A 24823-nucleotide genomic window follows, 5' to 3' on the forward strand; every position below is an offset into this window, starting at 1 on the left:
TCCCCGCCTGACCGTCGGTGCCTCCCCTTCGGCTCGAGACCACGCCGTGAGGTACCGACGGACAGGTAAGAGGGAAACGCATGAGCTGAATAGGGTAGAATGGGTAATCAGATTAGTTTACGTTAAACCTGCTGGTTAAACTCCGTTTGTAACACTGCAGTTGTTTACGCAGAACTACTTTACAATCTAGGGGCGAGGTGGCTTGATGTACTTTACAAGCCTGAGTGCAGCTACACGTAGTTAGCGCTATACGAGGACCTAGGGACATCTATTGCCTCACTTCAGTTATTCTTTTCATTGTATGTAGCCATGTTTAACTTGATTTAATACTGGCACAATGGAACTAAGCTCTTAATAAGGGTGACCCTTTTCTTTTTGTTAAAATAATCAACCTCTCGACCCGGAGTTGAGTCATTATTCTAGCATAACCACTGGGGTTTATGAGAGGTACAACCCTTATAGGAACCATCTCCCCAATAGGTATGAGTATATTGGAGGTACATTTTCATGTTCATCACCAGCAGTGCCACTCAGCTGGTGGATGAGAGACAAATCTGCGATATTTATCAATACGCAGTCATAACCTAGGACATTCTAGAGGAGGGTTTTTGAATTTTAGTCGTTGAGTGCTTCCACATGGGTCCCCGTGGGAATGTGTGACCACGAGGGGCAGTTCAGAAAACTGTTGGGTTTGTAAACTGTAACAGAGTCATATTGTGTGACAGTTATCTAATCTAGGAACTGTCCTTATTTACATGTTTAGAGCGGGGCCTCATTCTTCCGAGCAGTTGCCGGGTGAGGTGAGGCTTTCTTCCCACGCTGAGTTGGGTAAGTGTTTAATTAAGTTTTTGAAATAATACACAGATTATCTGTTGGCGACTTAATATAGCGCACATTTCAAGTGGCCATCACTATAGGTGATTGGCATGGCTGATTTTAGTTTAACTATCACTGGTTTTGCACAGTAAGCACTCCTCATTAAGTGCGCACAAAAGTCTTATTGTAATGTTTATTCTTAAACTAGCAGTATGCTGATGTACAGAGTACATGGTTTTTCCTTTTCTTTGTATTCCTCACAGGGAAGACCTCTTCTAACTTCAGAGCCAATCGAGAAGATGTGGTAGGATGGTCCCAATGACCGCCCATCTCTTCCTGACAATGGTCTGTTAGATCTTCTATTTTTCATTGTTTCATCAATCACGTTTGATAGTGTCATTGCAGTAGCATACATAAGAGCTTGGCCCTGATGAATGCCGGTGAACTTTCACCTTACGGCAGAAACATGTTGGCCCTATATAAAATTTCTACCAAGCAATCTAGACAGTGATTTTGTCACACTGTCCTTTCACTATTTTTTAATCTGACGTCTAGGCGAACACTAATAAAGGTCTTTGTTTGCCTTAACAGCCATTTTAACACACATAACTTGATTTAATTTTTGCACTGCACACATCAGCTCCACCATCTGTAAGAACAATTGCGGTGACCAGACTATGGCCTAGTGATGCGTAGCCAAAATACACCAGGGCTTTCGCACACAGACCTAAGTTTGGGGGTCCTACATGATGAGGCTCCGCCACTTGGGTGGGCTGATAGGACTTAAACAGCATTTGTTGACAGCCAGTCCGACTTTTGATTACTGATGTATCAAAATCTTTGATGTGCAATTTGTCCAGTGTTAGTTCAAGTATTTCAGCTTTACTCGACCTACAGGTTTTTTTGTTATTTATGATTGCACAGTTTGACCATCCTGAGGGAGTATGATACATGGGCATGAAGTTCTCTGTGCATACTTTGAAGGCCGAGTTGTTGAGCCTGACTTTAGGCCTCTATAAAATAAAGGATCTTGCTCCAGCCTATGAGTAACACGTATTGGCTGAACAGAACCATGCTATATCCGACTGAAGAATTCCAACCATGGTGAACCCGGTCTTGGTTTACTTATGTTCCTGTTCTGGGAGAACCAGGGCTGGTTGCTCTATCTGGATCGTTCCTGAGGGAGCAGAGTCGAGATGTATTTGCATATGGCTGGATCCAGGCTGAATTGGCATGGGGTGCAAAATAATGAAGGACTGGGATGCCGCCCTGGACAGAAAATAAATCCAGCATTCCACCCATCAGTTTTTTGTATACTTCAGTACAATGATGTAATTGGCTAATGGTATGCCCAGACGTTGGTCCCTTGCCCACTGCCACTGAAACATAACTACACCTGACTGAAGGGCCCCAACCAGTGCTAAACCAGTCTTAGGTTGCATGTGTTCCGGTTCAGGGAGGACATGGCCAAGCAGTTTGTATTGGACTATTCCAATTGGTGCAGGGTTAAGACTGATTTGCATATGGCTGAGTCCAGCCTTAGGTGGCATGGTGTGGAAAATAACGATGGACTAGGATGCAGCCATGAGTACTTACCAGTGACTGATAATAATTCAAGCATTCCACCCATTTCTTTTTGTATACAGATGTGAAGCCCATAAATCTATCTTGTGCCTACTAGCACTGTTGTATAATGACTGTGCTTGTACGCAGGCAAGCAGGTGTTCATGTTATGTAATTTAGGAGCTGTGCTTGTACGCAGGCAAGCAGGTGTTCATGTTATGTAATTTAGGCGTAACAGTGTTTGTTTCTTGTGTACTCCGGTAATTAGTACTGTGTCCACCATGCGTCTGACCAGGGCTACATGTATTCTCAACTTTGATAATATTACCTTTGCTTTCATAATTTAAACTGCAGTGAGTTGGTGGTCGTGACCGAGATTATGGTATATGAAATGCTGAGGAGGTCTTTGGGTTGGGGATCGAAGATGCTGTATATGGTGGTTATCTCTTTGTGGAAATGGTCAGTAAGGCAGTCGCTGAGTTCCTGTGAGGAGGTGATCGCATTTTCCATGGCCGATGGCCAAGTGAACTCTGACGATGGTGAAGAGTTTGTTTGTCTGGTTGGGGCTAACTTTGAGGCGGTGTGTCAGGGCCTCCTTTTTTGCAGCTTTGCACTGGCGTTGGTAGTTCTTGAGGGCGGACTTGAAGACCGCTCAGGGGGTGTTGGTTCTGCTGGTGCGTCATCTTCTTTCGAGTTGTTTGCATCTGTGTTTCAACACACTCAGTTCCGGGGTGTACCAGCTGGCTGGTTTGGTAGATGTTTGCGTTTTAGCTGGTTTGGTGGGAGCCACTTGGTAGGCAGCACTGGTGACCCTGACATTGAAATTCTCTACTGCCCGGTTCAGATTTGTGGTGACATTGGGCTGAGTGAGGTTCAGGGCTTCGGTCCATTGGTGTTGGGTGACCTCGGTCCAGCTGCGGAAGGGGGTGCTGTGGCGGATGGGGGTGGTGCAGGGGGTCTTGCGAAGGTGAAGTGTACGATGGAGTGGTCGGACCAGGTGAGTTCTGTGGAGTGGCTGTATCTAACTCTGTTGATGGATGTGAAGATAGGGTCCAGCGCGTGTCCTGCTTTGTGTGTGGGGTCACTGACCAGCTGTTTGAGGCGATGTTGTCCATTTGCTTTAGGTGGTCGGTGGAGTTGGTGTCTGTTCTGTCGTTCAGGTGGAAGTTGAGGTCTCCCAGGAATGCGTAGTGTTTGGAGTCGATGACAAGCCAGGTGGATGGATTCCGTGATGGCATCACTGAGGCCGGCTCGATGTTCTGGGGTTCTGTAAGTGAGGGTGCCTTTGATTGTGGTTTTGTCATCGGTGTGGAGTTGGAAGTTCATGTGTTCCATCATCAGCGTGGTTATGTCATTGGTGGTGGGGATGCAGATGATCGATTCTTTGTGTATTATTTCAACGCCACCTCTGTGTCTGATGTGTTCGAGGTGCTTCATCTTTTATCCAATGGGTGTTGCGTGGCGATGTCAGGGGTTGATGCGGGGGTGATCCAGGTCTCTGTAATGAAGGTTACTTTAGGGGCTAGGGTGGGGGAGGGAGGGGGCTAGGGTGTAGTTGGTGTCCCAGACTCAGTTGTGTGTTTTCAGACTGATTTGGCGTTAATCAGGAGGCAGCTGAGTTGTTCCAGGGAGGTCTATGACGGCGGAGATTGAAAGGCACTGGTATAAGCGATGGAGATGGCGATGATGATGATGGCGGTTGGCCCAAGGGTGGAGGTGACCCGGCAGCAGATGCAGGTGAAAGCTCCCTTAGTGGAGCGGAGCGATGGGAGGCAGCAGTTGTTGCATCCGGAGTCCAGGGCAGAGACCTCCGCGGTTGGAGTCCGGAGGTCCAAGAGTCCTAGCCCTGGGTGCAATCCAGGTGTGGACAGGCACAGATGTAATTTTCACAATCACGCCTTGATTCCTGCTCATGGCAGTCTGCTTGCCCTGTACCATCTCTCCCTTCACCCTGCCCCCACTACACCTCTGAGATCGCTGCTTGTATTTTAAGTGATTTGCCTAAAATCGCAGAAGTTTGAGCCGATGCCGAGATTCGAACTCTTGAGTCTGCAGCTCTGACCGCACACCCTTTACAGCATGTTTGATGCGGTTTCATTGCTGTTATTTAAATGTTGCCAGATGGAGTCCTTTATAAGCTCAAATGCTGTTCCAGTCACATTGTGCTCCATCTCCCCTCACACCCCACTGCTTTCATATTCACTGTTGCTTCTTGTTTCCTGCTTGCTCTGTGCTGTCTCTCCCTACCACTTCACCACACACCCACCACCCTTTCGAGATCGCTCTTTGTATTTCGAGTGATTTGCCCAAAATCACAGGACCCCGCTTGTTCATCAGCGACTCTGCACCCCGGGTAGCTCCGGGGTCGCACAATATGCTGCATTATTAAATCCTTATAAAGTACCAAAGGCGAGTCCTATTGCATTGCAAATGCTTGTTTTTAGAGAACTTACTATTTTTTTTTTATTTCTTTTTATTGAACATAAACAACAAAATATAAACACAAAATGACCATTGTGCCATAGGTATCTGCAATCATAATCAGAGAGTGTAGATTCCAACATTACTGAATTATTAAGGAGTGCGAAAAGTGGACTCAGGTTTCATCCATGTCCTCACGATCTGGATCTATTTCTGGCGGCGTACATATATCCCCACGGTATGCATTCTAAACATCCCATATCCTCCCCCATTTGCGGTGTCTCCCTCTGGCCACATACACGGACCTCTCCCGAAACATGCACCAATCAAGGTCCTCCATCCATTTCCCAAGCTGAGGAGCTCAACCAGCACCCCATAATTGTGCAACCATACACGCGAGAGTGACCCAAAGTTTACCATGGCTCGAGAGGTTGGAAGGCTCCCATACATTAAGTAGGCAACGGCGTGCCTCAAGTGCAATCTGTACACCCCACACCTCACTCATTTTCTCATGGATCTTGGTCCAATAGTCATGGATCTCCGGGCACTCCCACAAGATATGCAAAAACGTTCCAACCATACCACAACCCCTACGACAATCTGCGTTTGAGGCAAGCCCCATCCGACACAACCCTGGACCTGTGGTGTAGGACCGGTGAAGAATCCTAAGCTGCACCAGACGGAGCCTCATAGGAACCGTCACTACCCGAGGGGAAGACACAGCCTCCCCCCAGTCTTCGTCACCCAAGACCAAGCCATCTGCAACCCATTGTTCCCTAACTTTCACTAGGGGATCCTCAGTATGATTGACCAATTTCTTGTAGACCAGAGAGATCGCCTTGGTAGGAAGGTACCCATCCAACAGTCGATCCTCCAGCGGAGAGGCCACCGGCTGCTTCACGTCACGTGGAATAGCCGCCGCCAGTGCATGCTTAATTTGTAAATAACGATACCGCTCACTCTCATTCAGTTGGTGTCTGGCTTGCAGTTCCTCAAAAGTTAGTATCCCCTTCTTAACCCACATGTCTCGGACCTGCGAGATACCGATCAGGTCCCAGCGATCGAAACCCTTCGATTTCCACAGAACACCCAATGCTTCAGAGTTCCACAATGGCGTAGCCATTGTTATCTTACCCTCCCATTTGAGAGCCCGGTTAGCCTCATGCCACACCCGCGTCGAAACTGATGTCGGACCCAGCAGGGGAAACCTACCACGTCTAGCATACAGGACCCTAGTGTATTCACCCCCTGGCAACTGGCCGCGAACCATGGCAAACCCGGGGTCAGCCGGAGAGCCATAGATTGCATGATTGACAGGAGCTAATTGGGAAGCCCAGTAATATTTCCTGATATTGGGCAAACCAATCCCTCCATCGTACGAGGGTAACCTCAATTTAGATCCGCGGTTTCCCACCCCAGAGAAGTTGACGTTGCAACGATTCAATCTCATTGAAGTATGAAGAGGGCACGGGATCGAAGGAATTCTGCAAGACATATAAAAACCGGGGTAGCGCCATCATTTTAAACAAAACCGCCCGACCCAACAGGGAAAGCGGCAACTCCCTCCATTTTGCAATATCACAGCGGAGTCTGGCCAAGGGGGGGACCCAAGTTAGCATTGAAGCGCACTTTAGGATCTTTTGATACGTGAATTCCGAGGTAGCGAAAACGTACGAATTCGACTTTTACCGGACAATTCGCTGGGACCCTAGGGGGATCACCACTCAACACGAAAAGGACCGACTTCGCCCAGATGATGGCAAAGCCCGAGTATCTCCCATAGATTGCTAAGATGTCCAGGAAAACAATCAGGGACTGTCGGGGGGAGGTCAGGTACATGAGAATATCATCCGCGTAAAGCAAAATGTTATCCTCCCGCTCCGGTTTCCATCGCAGCCCTATGATTGATCTGTCCCACCGTACCCAAGCCGCAAGCAGCTCCAGGGCAAACAAGAGTGGTGAAAGGGGACAGCCCTGGCGGGTGCCCCTCCCCAGCTGAAAATCCCGGGACTTATGATTATTCACCACCACTCGAGCCAACGGAGCAGAGTACAGAAGACGAATCCAACGTATAAATTCGGGTCCAAACCCTAGCTTCTCCAACACCGCGAAAAGGTAAAACCATTCCACCCTGTCGAAAGCCATAGTGGCGTCTAGCGACAGAAGCACCGCCGGCTCATGAATGCGGGAAGCACCCGCCACCACTCCATGGAGTCTACGGAGATTAAGAGCAGTATTACGGCGTGGCATGAAGCCGGACTGGTCCGGATGCACCAGTGCTGCGACAACCTTCACCAATTGGTTAGCGAGTAACTTGGCCAGGACCTTGGGCTCCGCATTCAGAAGGGAAATCGGTCGATAGGAGGAACACTCCAACCGGGGCTTACCCGCCTTATATATTACAATGATATTGGTGATGCATTGGTCATATGGCAGTACACCACTATCCCTACTCTCGAGGTACATGTCTTTTAGAAACGGAGCCAGGCGGTCTGCGTGCAGTTTGTACAGTTCTATAGGGATACCATTCGGGCCCGAGGCTTTCCCGGAGTGAACCCCCCGTATAGCCATCGCGACCTCTTCATTCTTGATGGCGGAATCCAGAAACTCCCTATGCTCAACTGACAGGACGGGCATTGGAATATCCCGAATGACCTCCGCATTATCTCCCACTGTGTACTGTCCCATCGAAGTATAGACCTCCTCGTAGTATCGGGCACACTCATCCACTATAATCTGTGGATCCGTCGTGACACCCGAGCCCGCAATCTGCAGCTTAGGCACCAGACGAGACCCCCAATCTCCCTTCTCCAACCACGCTATCAATTTTCCGGCCTTATCACCGTGTTCGTAAATTCTACTTTGTGTGTTGGCATGTTGCTCCCTCGCCCTATCACGCGCCAGGTGTTTGTATTCGTCTCTGAGGAGACCGAGGCGGTGTACCGCCCCGGGTCCCCATCAGTAGAGACCTCCCCTTCCAAGGCCGATAGCTCCGCCTCAATCGATTTCCGCCCTACTCTTCTTTTTCTGCCCAGAGATTAGGGAGAGCGCCTCCCCCCTGACAACAGTTTTATAGGCCTCCCAAAGGGAACAGCCAGAGTCAACTGTCCCCGCGTTCTCTCGGAAGTAGCTATCCGTAACACGTACGAACTCCTTTTTGGTGGCAGGGTCTCTCAAACGCCAAGCACTTACTGGGGCTATCCTAGCCACATCACCTTGTCCTATTTTCAGTTGAAGCCAAATCGGCGAATGATCACACTCCTCTAGCCAGATGACTAACTTCCTGAACAAACATCGCCTGCGACGCAGGCACCAACACATGATCAATCCTGGAGAAAGAGTGATGTGCCGCAGACACATGTGTGTACTCCGAGTCACCAGGGTGCTGTAGTCTCCACCCATCAACCATACCAGTGGCGGAGACAAAATCCGACAACCATCTACGAGAGGGCAACAACACACGGGAGGGGTACCTGTCCAGCTCACCATCCATCACAGCATTGAAGTCTCCTCCTAACACCATGATACCTACGGGCAATGACAAAAACACCCTGCTCAGGTCGCAAAAGGTGTCTATCTGCAGCGTGGGAGGAACGTATATTGAAAGAAATGTGACAGGCCTACCCTCCCAGAGCCCCGAGATGCCGACATAACGGCCTCGGTTATCAGACCAAGTCGCCTGTATAGTGAACGGAAAGGAGTTCTTCACTAATATCCCTACCCCTCTAGAACCTGAGGTGAAACCGGCATGGGCCACCAATTTATACCCTCCCCGGTGCAGCGCCATACATCGCTTACCCATGACATGGGTCTTCAGAAACAAAACTACATCTGGCGAACGTCGTCTGATTAGCTGCCCCAACATAGCACGCTTGATCTTATCTCCCAAGCCATTCACATTCCAACTGAGAACGGATATACCCAAGCCCAATCTAACGGAAGCCACACTCATCCCCCGAGAATTCTGATGCATTCCGTGACACCCATAGCAGACACAGGTCATAAACAAAACACGAATCAACAATCAAAAAACGCCTAAACCCAACTCTCCAACCCCCCTCCCTGCACCCCTGCATGCAACATGTGCACATCCCCAACTAGCAGTGTGCCTGTCTCCCCAAGACTAACTACAAAATCTAAAAGTAGAAAACGGAGGAGGACCTTACAACAGGCCACCAACCTCCACAATCCCCAACCCGCAATCGACCCCCATCAAAAATGTTCAATAAAAGTCCAAAAATATCGATGGGGGAAAGAAATCGCCCCAGTCAAACCAGCACCGCCACCACCATCTTCAAATCGACACAAACAGAAGAAAAGTCACTGTTCCTCATTCTCCGCCCGGGTGTCTCCCTCCGTATCTGGCACCTGAACTCGGTCCAGCCAGTCCACTGCGGCATCGGGATTGTCAAAGAACCAAGTTTTTCAGTCGCGCTCGATCCGAAGGCGAGCCGGGAACAGCATGGGATACTTGATTTCCGAGGCCCGCAGTCGCCTTTTAATTGCCATAAAACCCTGCCGCTGTTTCTGGACTGTCTGGGTGAAATCGGGGAAAAAGAGCAAGGAAGCGTTCTCAAATGCCAGCGGTCCGGAGGATCTTGCCGTCTGTAGGATGGCATCCCGATCACAAAAGTTCAATATTCGTGCGATCATGGGACGAGGGAGCGCCCCAGGCTTCGGGCGTCCTCCGGGAACTCTGTGAGCTCTTTCCACTGTGAAAAAGTTACTAAGGCCCTTGGGTTTCAGATGGTTAAGGATAAGATCCTCCACAAAAAGATCCGGGGCCTGTCCCTCCGACTTCTACGGTACACCTAGGATGCGGACGTTATTGCGCCTCGCGCGTCTCTCATACTCATCCAACTTTCGGTCGCATTGAGACCGAGACGCCTTTAGGTCTCTCACCTCCCGCTGAAGTTCCGACACATCGTCTGTGAGGCTCGATGTTTTAATCTCAAGTGTCTTGACCTTCTCCGTGGTTTTGGTTAGGTCCGCTCGGGTAAGGCCCACTTCGATAGTCACTGTATCCAGTTTGGAGTCCATCCTACCGAGGGAAGACTGGACCCCGGGGATCGCTGCCATCAGGTCCTTCATCGTCGGGTCCTCTCCGGAGGGATCACTCTCCTGGCCACCCGTATGAGCGCGCCTCTCGTCGACCGAGGAGCCCTTCGAAAAAAACAGTACTTTTCCAGTCTAGTGGACTGAACCAGTCTGGTAGTCCTCTATGTTTTCGGCGGTGGCTTTTACGGGTCCCCACTCGCCGCCATTCTCAACCCCTATCCGGACACCACCTCTGACGATCAAACAAGGCCGAGTCAATGTGTCGCCAAGTCAATCAAAGCCCGTCGATCGCGGGGTGCTCCGTCCTGGCTGGAGGCCACAATGAGAGCAAGTCATAGAGTGGGACCCGGAGGCACCGCAGAGGCGACACGACTTCCGTGGACCGGGCTCCGCCGAGCACTTCGGTCCCACTCGCCGATGTTGTTGAACTTCAAAGCGGGCAGTGCCACCTGCGGGGTCTCGGTGTCGTTTCCAGAAGGCCCTAAAGTTCCGGACGACAGTAACGGATAACGGTGTTATGTCCTCGGAGCACCCAAATCATTCAGAATTTCACCTGGTGGTTCAGGTGCTGGTCCCCCACCCGATGGTAGGGATGGGGCTCAGGATAATGTGCCGGATGGCAAGTCAGGATGTGGCGACCGGCGGAGCCGATGCTCAAGTGGCCATCTTGGTCGCTGGCGCGGCTCCTCCGAGAACTTACTCTTTCAGGTCAAACTTAAAGATTGCAATCTTCATTTTATTTAATCTTGGCAAGAATATTTCACGACTATTTTTTCTAAAGTCTGACCCCAGGCTTAGGGGCCTATTACAAGTAGGTTCAAATTCAGCATGTCATTCCCCTGTGGAACCACCAACAATGTATGGATCAATAACTTAGAGGGGACATTTTTAATCTTATTTGCACAGCGAACGGAGGAACGCATTGCCAGAGTGTCATAGCGGCTCACCTGCCTTCAACCAAGCGCACCTTCACCTCTCGGCGCACCCGCTCCGCGGGTGCCCCATCGCCTGCATCGAGGAGGGAAATACACCTGCCGTTGAGAGGAGCACAGAAGCGGTAAGGAGGGAGCGGAACCGGGCGTGTGGCTGCAGCGGGGCTGCGAGCGTGCGGGGACTTCAATTCCCAGAAGTCCCTGCTAGACCGAGTGTGAACTTCCGGTCCGCTCTCCCTGCTGGCCCGCCCCCCGCCCTCCTGAGGCTTCAAAACAGCAGCTACAGCCCAAAACGAGTGGGACATTTTTAATCTTATTTGCACAGCGAACGGAGGAACGCATTGCCAGAGTGTCATAGCGGCTCACCTGCCTTCAACCAAGCGCACCTTCACCTCTCGGCGCACCCGCTCCGCGGGTGCCCCATCGCCTGCATCGAGGAGGGAAATACACCTGCCGTTGAGAGGAGCACAGAAGCGGTAAGGAGGGAGCGGAACCGGGCGTGTGGCTGCAGCGGGGCTGCGAGCGTGCGGGGACTTCAATTCCCAGAAGTCCCTGCTAGACCGAGTGTGAACTTCCGGTCCGCTCTCCCTGCTGGCCCGCCCCCCGCCCTCCTGAGGCTTCAAAACAGCAGCTACAGCCCAAAACGAGTGGGACATTTTTAATCTTATTTGCACAGCGAACGGAGGAACGCATTGCCAGAGTGTCATAGCGGCTCACCTGCCTTCAACCAAGCGCACCTTCACCTCTCGGCGCACCCGCTCCGCGGGTGCCCCATCGCCTGCATCGAGGAGGGAAATACACCTGCCGTTGAGAGGAGCACAGAAGCGGTAAGGAGGGAGCGGAACCGGGCGTGTGGCTGCAGCGGGGCTGCGAGCGTGCGGGGACTTCAATTCCCAGAAGTCCCTGCTAGACCGAGTGTGAACTTCCGGTCCGCTCTCCCTGCTGGCCCGCCCCCCGCCCTCCTGAGGCTTCAAAACAACACATCACTCCCGCAGCGCGGGACGCAGCCCGGGCTAAGACTGGGCAAAGACAGGGCCGTTTTAGGCCGTTAGAGACCGTTTAAGACCGGACCGGGCCATTTCCCTTGGTTCTATTCCTTTGATTTTCAGTAGTATACTTGGACCATTTTATATATTTATTGTAATTCAACTTTCCTTCCCCACAATGTCCTCACGTGAAACTAGGAGCAAGGCAACCAAGATCCCTAAAAAAGCCACAGGTACCCTAGACGACTTTATCACCAGGACCAGCCTCTCCATTGATAATGAAATTACCAAACTTCAGCATAGAGTATCAACTGAACTTGAATGCGCTAGGAGGCTTTCAATTGAACTTGCGCTTAGAAAAAAATCTTCCCTAGGCAGCATTGCCACATCTAAAACCCCCGAGCGCACTTGTGGTCCAAAATCCATCATAGCCGTAGCTGAGGTGCACTCGGTAGCAGAGGAATCAACTCCTCCTACCAACCACGAACCCCATGGGCCTTCAGCTAGGGCCGAGCTAGGAAGCTCATCACAGCTGATACTCTCAAAGGAGAATGTTGAGGTTCCCCCAGATGGGGTGCCCTGTAAGTCACTAGGTGGGTCGATACCAAATACAAGCCCATTTTCTACCAGTCAGTTGCCAGTTGAAACAGAGTCTTTTAAAAACAAATCACCAGCCAAAGTACCATCAAAGTACAAAAGAAAGCGTAAACATCTTACCGCTTTTGCTAAGAAAAAAGCAAAAGTTGTACTTAGTCATAACATCAGGGGTGGAAGTTCTAACAGGCCTGTTGTAACATCCGAGATCTCTGTACACGATCCAGCATTAGTAAATGCTAACAACATTAACAATAGTACAGATGAACATATTTCCCTTGATAAATCTGATCACTTAGGTAGCGAGGGGCAAAGAGTCTCCTGTGTCATGGCAGAACCAGATGGTGGAAGAGAAGAATTCTTAAAAATAGTATGGGAGACACTTAAGAGATTACTTAAACCACTGGAAACCAGGTTAACTGGAATTGAGAACCAGCTTCTCGAGGTTGAGAAAAGTGTTATCACTCTTTCCAGTATAAGTCTCAACTGTACTGAAGCGCCTAGAGTCACCCAGCAATTACCGGTCCTTGTTCCGACTACATCAAAAGATTCATATATTAGTCCGTTGGATGTGCAGCAAGAAAAGATGGGGGTAGCAAATGACACAAATATTACTCAATTAACTAATATCAAAACACAATCAAACCCAATCCCTTCAACTTCTATAACGGCAGCTGATAATACTATTAGCAAACCAATACAGAAAAAACAGGCACATACTAACTCTCACCCATCCCAAATTCCCCCTTCTTCCCATTTTTCTAATCAGAGTACATTAATTTTAAATAAATCTCAATCTAATATTCCTGCCTACCCCTATGATGCAGGCATTCAATCCATGCCTGAGAAAATCTTTGCAAATGCCTCCCATAAGTCAAATTACCAGTCCAACCGCACTCGCAATAATTTTAGAGGAGGGTACATAGATTTGCCACCAGACGCTAGTACATTTGTAGTTGTTCTCACAGGGGTGCCAGAACTGGATAGTCAATACGAAGAAAATTTCCAATCGCTAAAAAATAAAGTGATTTTTTGGCTAAATAAATACAAACCCATCCCCAACCACTTGAAAAGTAAGATCCTTATGGTTAGGAGGGTACCATGGGTAGGGCCAACTGCAAAATCAATCACGGGCGATTGTATTGTCATATCCTTTGAGGAACCCCAGAGTGCTGAACAAATCTGCAATTGGAAATCGTATGGTGTGAATCCCCCTATTGTAGCAAAACCTCTATCATTCTTTTATCCTCCACCAAGACCTATCCATCACGGCCCCAATTGGAATCCTGTCAACCAGTATTTTGACAGTGCTCCAAACTTGGCTAGGTATGGAGATCATAATATGTGGTCTGGTGCTCCAAACCTGGCTGGACATGGCGATTACAATATGTGGTCCGGCATTTCCACCTTTAATAGATTTAGTTGCCTAGATGCTGTGGATTGACTTGCCACTATGCCTGACTGCATCCACGAATTATATGATGGTTTTTGTAGGGTGAATAAAGCCTATCCCAAACTTAGAAATGTCGCACACTTCTATGATGATAACCAGCCTAATAGGAATATGTTGCACAGGTCTAAACCAGCTCCACAGAAAACGGGACCACTTTATGGGGCTGGAAATATATGCCGTTGCACAGCTGAGGGTGGACGGGATGGGAGGGTAACTCCTGCAGTTAGAGAGAAAATAAAGGTTGCTGAGAAAGACATAGCAAAACTGCAAGTCGGCATTCAGAGTAATCAGTGCGTAGTCAATTCCCACCCTGCCACTCAGAGTACTGACCCTTGCTTACTTATCCTATCGTGGAACATTGCAGGTGTCTATAAAAATTTAAAAGACCCTGAGTGGGCAAATTACATTGACACTTGTGATATCTGTCTACTACAAGAAACTTGGGCCTTAGAAGTTCCACACCGGGTAGGTTATAAAACCTATGGCACTAAGGCAGTTCAGTCTGACAGAGGAAGACCATCAGGGGGTCTATTAATCTGGCTAAAAATCACCTTAGCCATGCAGGCTGAAATTGTGGATACAGGTTCTCTGGATATTTTAGCCCTAAGGGTCACCCCATCGTGTGGCAAAGAATGGTATATTGTCAATGTTTATAATAGACCGACCAGTCACTCGAAGGTATCTACAACACTTGAGGCCCTGGAGCTCCTGTTTAAAAACGTAATTGGAGATATCCCGGTTATCCTAGGAGCAGACTTAAACTGTAACTTTGAACCTGTTCTGGGCATTTCTGAAGTGTTCGAGGAAGAGGACTCAGCCTACAATATCCCCCAGCTCGAAACCTCCAAATTTGTTAAATATTCAACACTGGCCAGCCAACTCCTGAGACTTTCTGCAGATCACGGCCTTAGAGCAGGCAATGGCCGACTCCCATCTGATCTGCAAAAACAACCAACCTTCTCTAAAGCTAAAAGTAATTTAGACTTTGTACTTGTTTCTCTTAGTATCTGGCATTTTATGATAGATCTGAAAGTAGTAAGTAGGGGGGAAAGTGATCACTACCCTTTGGAACTTTACATCAACAAGAGCATGGTTAGTGATATCACTGAATCCACCGAAGTCACCCCATGTGAGGATGTCCACATAAGTAACAACAGGCGTGCAGTGAGATGGCCACGTGTTCTGGCAGATGGCAATGCCTTAGCACTGGTTTATTCTCTTTTCGAACAAACATTTACACACGTAGTTGACTATGCCTTCCTACCGGAACACTTTGACCATTTTATTGATCTACACAAAACCTTCTTTTCTGAATTAAAAGTGCTTTTATCAAAAATGCCAAGAAAGAAGCAGCAAAATCAAAGAGTGGCCAACCACGGAAAGTTATGGTATGACCACTCGTGTAGAACTGCTAAATTAAATCTATTGTTTGCCATTAAAAACAAGACCAAAGAAGAAGTAAAATTTGCAAGATTGGAATACAAACGTACATTGGAAACATCTAAAAAACTTTGGGAGGAATCAATTTGGGCTGAAATGTTATCTGCTGCAAAAACCAATGACAATGCTGGTTTCTGGAGACTAGTGGCCAATGGGGGTCATGCTGGGAGAGTCGTGAAAGATGTATTCCTGGATGAGATGACCTGGGTATCTCACTTTACAAACCTTTACAAACAATATGACAGTGATATTCAATGGAGCTTAAGGTCCCCTCCTTTGATTGAACCGCTCAATTTCACACTGGAAGAGACAGTAAGGGCGATCAATGATCTTAAGAATTCCAAAGCCCCTGGTCCGGATAGAATACCGGGGGATCTTTATAAACATGAAGTTGACGTTTGGGCCCCCTATCTGAATCGTTTGTTTAACGTCCTATCCTCAAATTGTAACTTTCCTGACAGCTGGCGGGCAGCGGAGGTCGTGTTAATATTCAAAAAGGGGGATAGAATGACACCCTCCAACTACAGACCAATTAGTCTGATGGACACACTTCAAAAACTATATGCCAAACATCTCCTATTCAGAATCAACGATTGGCTTGAAGATACGAATATAATCTCCAAATTTCAGGCAGGCTTCCGGAGCAAGACTAGCACAACAGACCAAATTTTTCGCTTCTGTTGTTTGATTTGGAAATATGTCCAGCTCAAAAAAGGTCATCTGTATGTAGCCTTCGTTGACCTGAGGGCTGCATTTGACTTAGTCCCACGCAGCTTACTATGGAAAACCCTGCAAGACCTTGGGTTGCCGGAACGTCTCCTAGCCCAAATAGTTGAGCTGCATGTTGATAATTTTGCGAACATCAGGTGGGGCGCTAATGGTGAGCTGACTCGCAATATTCCTATTGAACGGGGGGTTCGCCAGGGGTGTGTCCTGGCCCCTACTTTATTTTCCTTGTTCATTAATGATGTCCCTGACTATTTAAATGCTTGTGTTAATGATTCGCCGCAGCTTAATGGTGTAAGGGTGCCTGCGCTGCTTTTTGCAGATGACACCATACTTATATCCCAAACAAAAAAGGGTCTCCAGGCACTCCTTAACTCCTTTAGCTGCTATTGCCAGACAAAGGGCTTGGAAATTAATGCAAATAAAACGAAATGCATGTCACTAAATCCCAGTATACCAGATAGAGGTTTTTTGTTTCTAAATAGCCAAAAACTAGATACTGTGGAGAACTTTTCTTATTTGGGTGTTGTACTCGATTCCAAGCAAAACTGGAAACCCCAAATTGAGAAAAGTAAAATAACATATGCCCAAAATGTCAAACCAATTCTAAGCAAAATGAATTCTAGTACAAGCAAAAGTGTAACCCCGGTTTTAGAACTTTTTAAATTTAAAATACAATCTGCTGTATTATATGGAGCAGAAATATGGGGCCCATGGGCAAAGAATAGTTTCCAAGTTATGGATAATAAATTCATGCGGGCCTCCGTTAGGGTTCCTATTAGTACACCTCTTTTGCCACTCCAACTTGACCTAAACTTTAGGAGAACGGATCATCTAACTATCCTAAGGCCATTACTCTTTTGGGTTAGGCTTTGGTCTACACCAGAATTAATAGATTATAGGCATGGCTTGCAAGAACTGATGATGCTTGATTCCTTTAACTCCCTGCACTGGCTAGTGCACATTAAAAAATGGCTTATACTCTTGGGCCTACACTCAATGTGGGAGACTCCAGATAAAATGCATACCTCTTCTAAATTAATAGTTAAGCGAGCATTCTGGAATCATATAAGTGTGAAGCTAGTGGATGGAGTTAGTGCTGGTTCTGCAGTCCAGGCTTTTCTACTATTTAAAGATGAGCTTTATTTTGAACCATTCCTGGACGAGATAGAGCCACCAGTTGCAAAAACCCTTTTTCTAAAGTTTAGATATGGGATACTTATGCTGAATTACAATACTGAAAGATGGGCACAAAAAAAACTGGGGGCCTTGTCTGCTAAAATCAATAGTTGTCCTATGTGCTCCATTGACTGTTCCGAGAATGAGGTTCACATGCTCTTTGTTTGTAGCGCATACGCGAAACCGAGAAAGAAATGGTTGAAACCAATGTGTAACCTTCTAGGGACCAGGTCCTGTTCATTAGCCTTTAGGATCATGAAAAGCAACTCAACCCAGTTTATCGTATTTAGCCTAAGTAAATTTCTATATTCTGTTTATATAATCCGCAAAAAACAAGGATACTGTCTTTGAGTTGGAAAAGTGTATATGTTTACCTAACCCTTGTATTTGTGATATTCTTTTAGCTAAACTTTTTCTTCTTTTAATCTTTGAAATGAAATTTAATGCGTGATTTCCCATGTAAAAATGAACTGTGAAAACTATTCCTTGCCCGTATAGCACTTTTTTTAAAATACTGTTATATTAATGATGACTTTTTATGTATGTATACGACTTTTATGGCCAAAACGGCCGAAATAAAGTTTAAATAAATAAATAAATAACTTAGAGGTCGGGTATACAAATGATTATTCCGATTCATAGACATTTTTCTTCATTTCGCAGCCAAAGCTTCACCTGGACATTTTGTAAAATGTCTATGTGAAAGACTTCTAACTTGTTGTGTACCTACAGATCTCATTACCGATCTTATTATATTCTGACCCAATCACTGGGGACAGACTCTCCTGTTACTGACCATCGGGATTAAAGAAACATTTATAATGAGGCCAGTAGCTCATTCAAACCTGTGTTGTTTAGTTTTGCAAAATATCATTTTCAAGCATTTTTATTTAATCTTGGATGCCAGAGCATAAAGGCCAATCACTTGATAACATTATAGTATTTAAATCAAGAGTTAAGATGTTTATTTTATTCTAAGCTCTTTCGTATAAATTGTAGAAATTGTTGCATGGCCTGGCATGAAGTACGTGTGGTTAACCGGATATTTAAAAGAACTTTCTTTAAACGTTTTGAAATACCTCTTTAAATATTGTTTTTCTCTTTTTGTACTTTATGGAGTTTTCATGTTCTTTCTTCATACACCTTGAGTCTCACACACCTATGTTATCACTGTGGGGTGATGTAGTTACAACATTGCCGTATAAAATATACAATTTGTCAAATGCTATGATGCTGGTGACATACCAATTGGGATTATTTAGTCACTCAAAGTGGTACTTTGATGGTATTGGGAAAGTTAAGGTGTAGAGAAGAATTATTCTAATCTTATGTGCTGTGAATAATGACAAGTGAACTCCACTTTGATAAACATTGTTTCCTTTGTAAAAAAAAAAGGCATATGAGACTTAATGGATTACTGAACTAACCCTCATAATTTTACTCCTGTGTATATCTCAGTGGAATCAAGTAGTGCGATTTTCATTCTTACATTTTTTAAGTACTGTGCCAAGCGACGCGCTTCACGAGGCGCGCCCTTAGGGCACGTCCCCTCCGGCCCCCGCCCCCAGTGGTAGCAGGAGGGGGGCGGCCGGGCGGCCAATGACAGCCGGCCGCCTCCCCCTCTCGCATGGTTGGATCCCTTCCGGGTCGCAGGTGACGCACATCCGGTTTGGGCGGGGGGCGGAGACCCCGGGCCTATGTAAGGTCAAGATCCCTTGACCGGGGTCTCTTTTCCCTTCGCCCCTGCAGGACTGTGTGGACCCGCTGCTGACTCGTGGACTCCAGGCCTAGTCTTCTTTTAACTCCCACCCACCCGTCCCTGATTTTAGTGGGTAGGGGAATGTTGTTGCGGTGTACAGACCTGCGAGCAATAAACAGTGAGTCAGGGGAGGCCGCCTGGCGGACTCCATAGGCCAGCTCTGAGGGGGGATATGGGGAGCTCTCCGCGGGGAGGAAGTCACCACCGGCTGGGGAGGCTAGGGCGACAGATTTCGAGCCTCCCGGGCGTCCCAGGGCAGCCGGGTGGTAGAGAGGTGGGCCGTGGTAAGGACGGACAAGGAACGGCGGGCCTACCACTCCAAGGGGCAGGTGCACGGCACCTGGCGTAGGATACCCCAGCGCGAGATGCGAACCAGATGGGGCTCCTCCCTTAGGGCTGGGGGGGAACAGAAAAAGTACAGGTGTTGGAAAATGATTTATGAATATCAATATGCATTGTGTATGCTTGTCATGTTTATTCAAATGTGGAGAATTAAACATGGCCTTTTTTACCCCACTCCAATCTCTTGGTTATTAAATTAAAGATGTGGGGTTCTGCATGTTGGTTCAGGTTGAGGGTGGCGGGGGCAGAGCTGGAGGGTACGGGTCCTATGAAAATTGGTTGTTTAAGCTACTTTCATTATTCAATTTCTTTATGTTTGAATACTATATATATTCTAGTAAGTCTTATTTAAAAAAAAATATATTTAGTTGCTGTAGAGAATGTTTATGAAAATGTGGTATCCATGTAAAAGTAATCTTGAACTGTTGTTGATTAAAGTCTTTTGAAAACACTTGTTACATTACCGCACTGAACCAGTGAGCAGTACTTTAAAACAAATACTCCTTATTTGCACCAAGATAGATGATGCTTCTTAAGCATTTTACACATTGCCGTTTTTCATTTGCAATTTGTTTAGATCGTGTCCAGTTTCAAAACAACAACTTCAAGAGCAATCTGTCAGTTAGTAAAGGAATACGCTGGCCACAGAGATGGTATTTGGGATGTTGGTGTCACTCGAATGCAGCCCGTGGTGTTGGGCACAGCATCTGCTGGTAAGTGAAATATTCGGTCTCATTTGACATGCATTCTCCACTTAACTGAGCATACAATGTTCTTTACTGTTAATTAACTCTTTGATCCAGCCATTTTATTAGTGATGTACCTTTAACCTGCTCTTAAGGTTGCTAATGTTTTTAACTTTGTGATGTAAGGTAGGTGTTAAGTCATGCTACCAATTTCAAAGAATCAATTTTACAGGAAGCTGCGCTAACACACATCTTCTGATTTGTGAAGGATGAATCATTCACATTAGAATACACCCCAGTTAGTAAAAGGACCACCCAGAGTAAAGGCCTCCATCAAAACAGATTTGCTTAACATTGTGGCCACATTTAATTAAAATGTGTTGAAAATTATTATATATAGTATAATAGCCTAAAATCTGGCGCCAGGCACATCCTGTGGATGTCAATCGGGCTCACACTTAGTTCAAATTGAACATGCAAAAAAAAAAACCTCATCTCTTAAAGAATCCTCGCTTAAGTCCTTTTCACTTTCCAAAGTCTATTGAACCTCAACAGAAAGTTTATAAACTGTGTGCCTTGCACTTGCGTGCGATAGGAAGAGCAGATATGTTGACGGGTATAGAGAGGTGGTTTACAGCCATTCTTACTCAAAAAGAGAATCAAATCTTGAAGTGGACAGATAACTTGGATTTTCTTCCCCAGATCAGCCTATAACTTTTAGCTATGCCCGAGTCCTTAAGCCTTGATAGTGGTCCAGTTTATTAGCCACCTGCTGAGTGGAGTCCATTTACTGCCAAAATCTGCTATCTAGGTAGACTAAAAAGGGGCTATTCGGACTACCAGCAGGAAAAGCAGCGTATGTCTGATGGATACTTCAAATCGCAGATTCCTCACCATTAGAATATTTCTCAGGCACCAGACTGGAACTATAAACTTTTCATAATAGTGTTCCTGAGTGCTGCTAGCTGACGCTGTGTAGCTATGTGTTGGCTTTGTTCTGCCCAGGAAGGGTCATAGTAGAGCTGAATTTGAGCGTGGATCCAGGTCTCTATTTCCAGGTTAGTTGGTCTTTCGGTGACTACCAAATACTGCATCTAGTGTGCAAAGTGAAATGTCCCCACCAACACCTACTGGTTTCAAGCCATACTGTGACGGCAAAAAGCAGATGTCCATCACAAACCCAAACAAGATGTGCCTTTTGGTGCTCAGGAAAGTTGTGGAATGAGTGTGCCCTCATGCACTCAGAAACGACCTGGGACTGTGAAGTGAACCTGTATGTTGCCAAACACAGGAAGAAGTCTCAGACCTCTCGTAAGTCTCACTCTTGATTCAAGTCTGGAATGCAGACCCACTCTTTCTCCCGAAGCTGTTCTTGTGAGCGGTTCTCGTCAAAGGAATCCGGTAAATCAAAGTTAGCGTTTAGGAGAAAACATAAGGCAACATAAGGCAAAGTGGTACTCAACCTCATTCCTCCACTCTCTACCTAAAAAGAAGTTATGAGGTCGTCAATAAGCTACTCGTTCTCACTCCTGATTCATATTGAGGAGCAGATTCTAACCTTGGTTCTGATGCGCTCCATCTTCCTCGGACCATCAGCGACTCCATAGCAGGTCAAGACCTTGAAGGAGACCATGCTGCGCGTATTTAGTGCTCTTACAGCTCCCTGTGGTATGCCTTCAAGCCCAAGGATCCGCTGGGGCCTTCAGTCGGGTTACCATTGTCGGACCAGTCTTTGGTGTCGTCTCAGCCCCATGAACCCATCTCTGGTTCTGCACCCACTCTGGTGCAGACTTCTACTCCAGCTCCAACACCTGTAAGGTCCCTTCTCCACCAACTCTGATATTGATGCCACCAATGCGGATACTGATGCCACCAATGCTGGAGGTAGATTCGGTACAGACTCTCCTGTCTGGCCGTAAGTTGACTCCGCCCAAGGTTGTCCTGTGAACCCGCTGCAATGCACCAGGTCTCCTTATTGTTTGGGTCTGATCCTCTGCCTCCATTAGCACAAAAGCATACTCGGAGACTCCATTGTCTATTTGTCTCAGATTCTAACCAGAGCTTGCCCCATCTGGAGATGATGATGGGGTTGAGAATTGTTTTATGGATTTACAGTAAAGGAGGTCAGTGTGTGTGATACTTCCCAGACACAGTTTTGATTTCACCTCTTGGTCTCCCAGCATAAAAGTGTGCTTATTTTGCTGTGGTGATTTGATGTGCTGCTGAGGTCCTGCAGCTACCTTCTATTTAAGTTAAGACAAATATCCTTAGATACGTTTTTCTACCAGAGCCTGTTTCATCTTAGCCCTTGATCCCTTACATTGAAGCCCTCGCTGACCGCGTGATGAGCACTTGGTCCAAGCCTTATTCTTGCTCACAGGTGAATAGGAAGGTAGCCAGACTCCACAGACCAGCTCCTGGCGACCTCTTGATGCAGCATCCTACTCCAGAGAGCATTCCACCAGCACGATGAAGGCAAATTCATTCCCTACCCCCCCCCCTTGCTTCAGGGAGTCAAAGATTATTGAGGTAGCCTACCCATGAGGTCGATAAAATGCTGTTTGCCTAATAGGCTTCTACACTCACCCTCTAGGATATGGCCAGCCAGCGAGATCTTACCTGCAGTCCCAGAAGAATTTAAGGCCTCCCTGGCTCAAACCATTCAAGGTGGTCAAGATGTGGTCAAATATGTGATTTGTGTTGTCCTGGATAGTACTGAATGTCTTAGTTAAAGGGTTGGTACTAGTGCAGTGCTCCATTACTATGTGTGGAGGTGATCTACAAGTTTCTCAGGAAATGTAAGGAATCCCTTATGGGCATGTCTTTCGATTGCTTATGCCTATTCACTGACAAAGCTGCCCTGCCTTACAACACTATACTGAGAGTCTGGCTCTGGTATGCTTTCTGGACCTTATGTCCCCTGCTGGGCAGTTATCTCACCTTTTGAGGAGCTTCCGAGGCATTCCAGGGGGCTATCCTAAAGGCAGCACCAGTCTCCCCAATCCTCACTGCAGTTATCCTGGTCCTTTCAAGGTCAGGGATGTGGCTCTGGCATGGGGCTGGTTGGTTCCCATGGGCATCGGTCCTCCCCTTTAGCAACCGCTTCCAAACCACTTTAGTTTGCCCTTAGTGGCGCACAACCACCCTGTGGGAGATACAATCCAGTACTTTCTCTCAGGATGGCCATTCATCACATCTGACACAGGACCTCCAGATCATTCAGCATTGCTATGCCCTACCACTTCGGTTAACCTTGCCGTGCCCTCTGCCCATATCTGGGAGGCTCTCACGAGAGCACCTATCCATTCTCATTCAAAAGGTGTGAGGTTTACTCTCTGAATGTGCCATTGAAAGGGTTCTGTTTGCGTTATTAGGGACTGTTTGTTACTCTTGCTATTTCCTCATGCCGAAGAAGGATGGAGGGCTTTAGCCCATTTTAGATGTTTGCCCTCTGAATGCTTTCATGTGGAAGGACACATTTCAGATTCTTATGCTGGCCCCTGTATCCAGGAGAGATTATGGTACATTTGGACCTGCAGGAGATGCATTTTCGCTTACTTATCTTGCTGTCCCACATAGGTTACCTGTGGTACAAGATTAGCCAGGAGAATTTCAGTTTGCCGTGCTCCCCTTTGGCCTCACCAGTGCTTGCTGACAATCTTCGGAGGTTTGGGGATATCAGTTATCCTCTACCTTGAGGACTGGCTTTTGAAAGCGTGCTAAACCAAGTCAGTTGGGGACCACCTCCAGACTGTGGCGAACCTCCTGACCTTGGTGGTCTTGATCAACGAGCCAAAGTTGCCCGGTGTTATTCCTCTGACTTAATCAGGGCTCAAGTGTTTAAGTCCACCACAAATATTCAGCGAAAATCAAATCTAGAATATATTCACAAAATCCTGTGCACTGGGAAGTGTATCCCTTGAGACTGCACAGAAAGTACTCACGCAATTCGCATGTATCATTATGGCATTCACGGAATTCTAGATTTGATTTTCACAGAATATTTTTTGTGCACTTAAACGCTTGACCCCTGATTAAATTAGAGGCACGCCAGTACGATGAAACTCGTGTTGGCTAGAAGCTTGAAGATTATAATAAAAGCACGAAAGATTGGACTATTATTTGTGAACTGTCACTTTCTGGGTGCTTAAAGGCTTTTTTAATTATAGCGCTATCTTGTTCTTAAAGGATGTTTGGTAGCCATCTTTCCTTTCGGAGCACCATTAATGTGATGTGATACAGAGAAATTATTTCCTAAAAATAGGTGTGCGCCAGCCACCTGGAGACATATACCAGGGGATGTATGTCGTTACCACGTGATCAAAATGATTGCGATACTTTACATCACAGCTTTTACAACGCAAGTCGTTACCACGACCTGCGCTGTAGGGTGCTGGACTTAGGAATAGTATGATTTACTATTCCAACTCCAACCTACGTACAGTAGGGAAGGTGTTGGAATAGTAAATCACACTATTCCTTAGTCTAGAGCGCCCTCCAGTGCAAGTCGTGGTAACGACTTGCGTTGTAAAAGCAGCGTTGTGAATGTATTGCGGTGTTTTGACCGCGTTGTAAAGGTTGTATCTCCCTCAGGATGCACCTTCATTTTCAGACATTGTCCAGTATTTTTGGAAACACTAGCATGGGTTCTCGGTGTTGCATTGAATCAGTGTCTGCTGTATTTCAGGTAGAAATATAAATAATGGCCGGGGCATATTTAAAGATAGTTTTGAACATGACATTTGTGATCAGGAAGGAATTGTTATTTTGCTTTGGACCGTCATATTTGAATTGCTCATGTTGAAGCTACTATAAGAAAGTATAAATAGGACCACCCCACTTCTACTTCCACCTGGGTTAAACATTTA

At 46.8% G+C, this 24823-nt stretch overlaps 1 protein-coding gene across 4 annotated transcripts in view; it reads left to right on the forward strand.

The window, feature by feature from the left end:
- WDR37 (WD repeat domain 37) overlaps positions 1-24823 on the forward strand; it is a 537887-nt gene that overhangs the window by 174273 nt on the left and 338791 nt on the right. For all 4 annotated transcript variants that reach the window (XM_078663303.1, XM_078663304.1, XM_078663302.1 and 1 more), the window contains one exon: positions 19847-19982. In XM_078663303.1, the coding sequence (XP_078519429.1) occupies positions 19847-19982 (136 nt within the window). The remainder of the gene's footprint in view (positions 1-19846; positions 19983-24823) is intronic.

The sequence above is a fragment of the Lissotriton helveticus genome, chromosome 10 (genome assembly GCF_964261635.1).
Source record: "Lissotriton helveticus chromosome 10, aLisHel1.1, whole genome shotgun sequence".
NCBI classification, from domain to species: domain Eukaryota; kingdom Metazoa; phylum Chordata; class Amphibia; order Caudata; family Salamandridae; genus Lissotriton; species Lissotriton helveticus.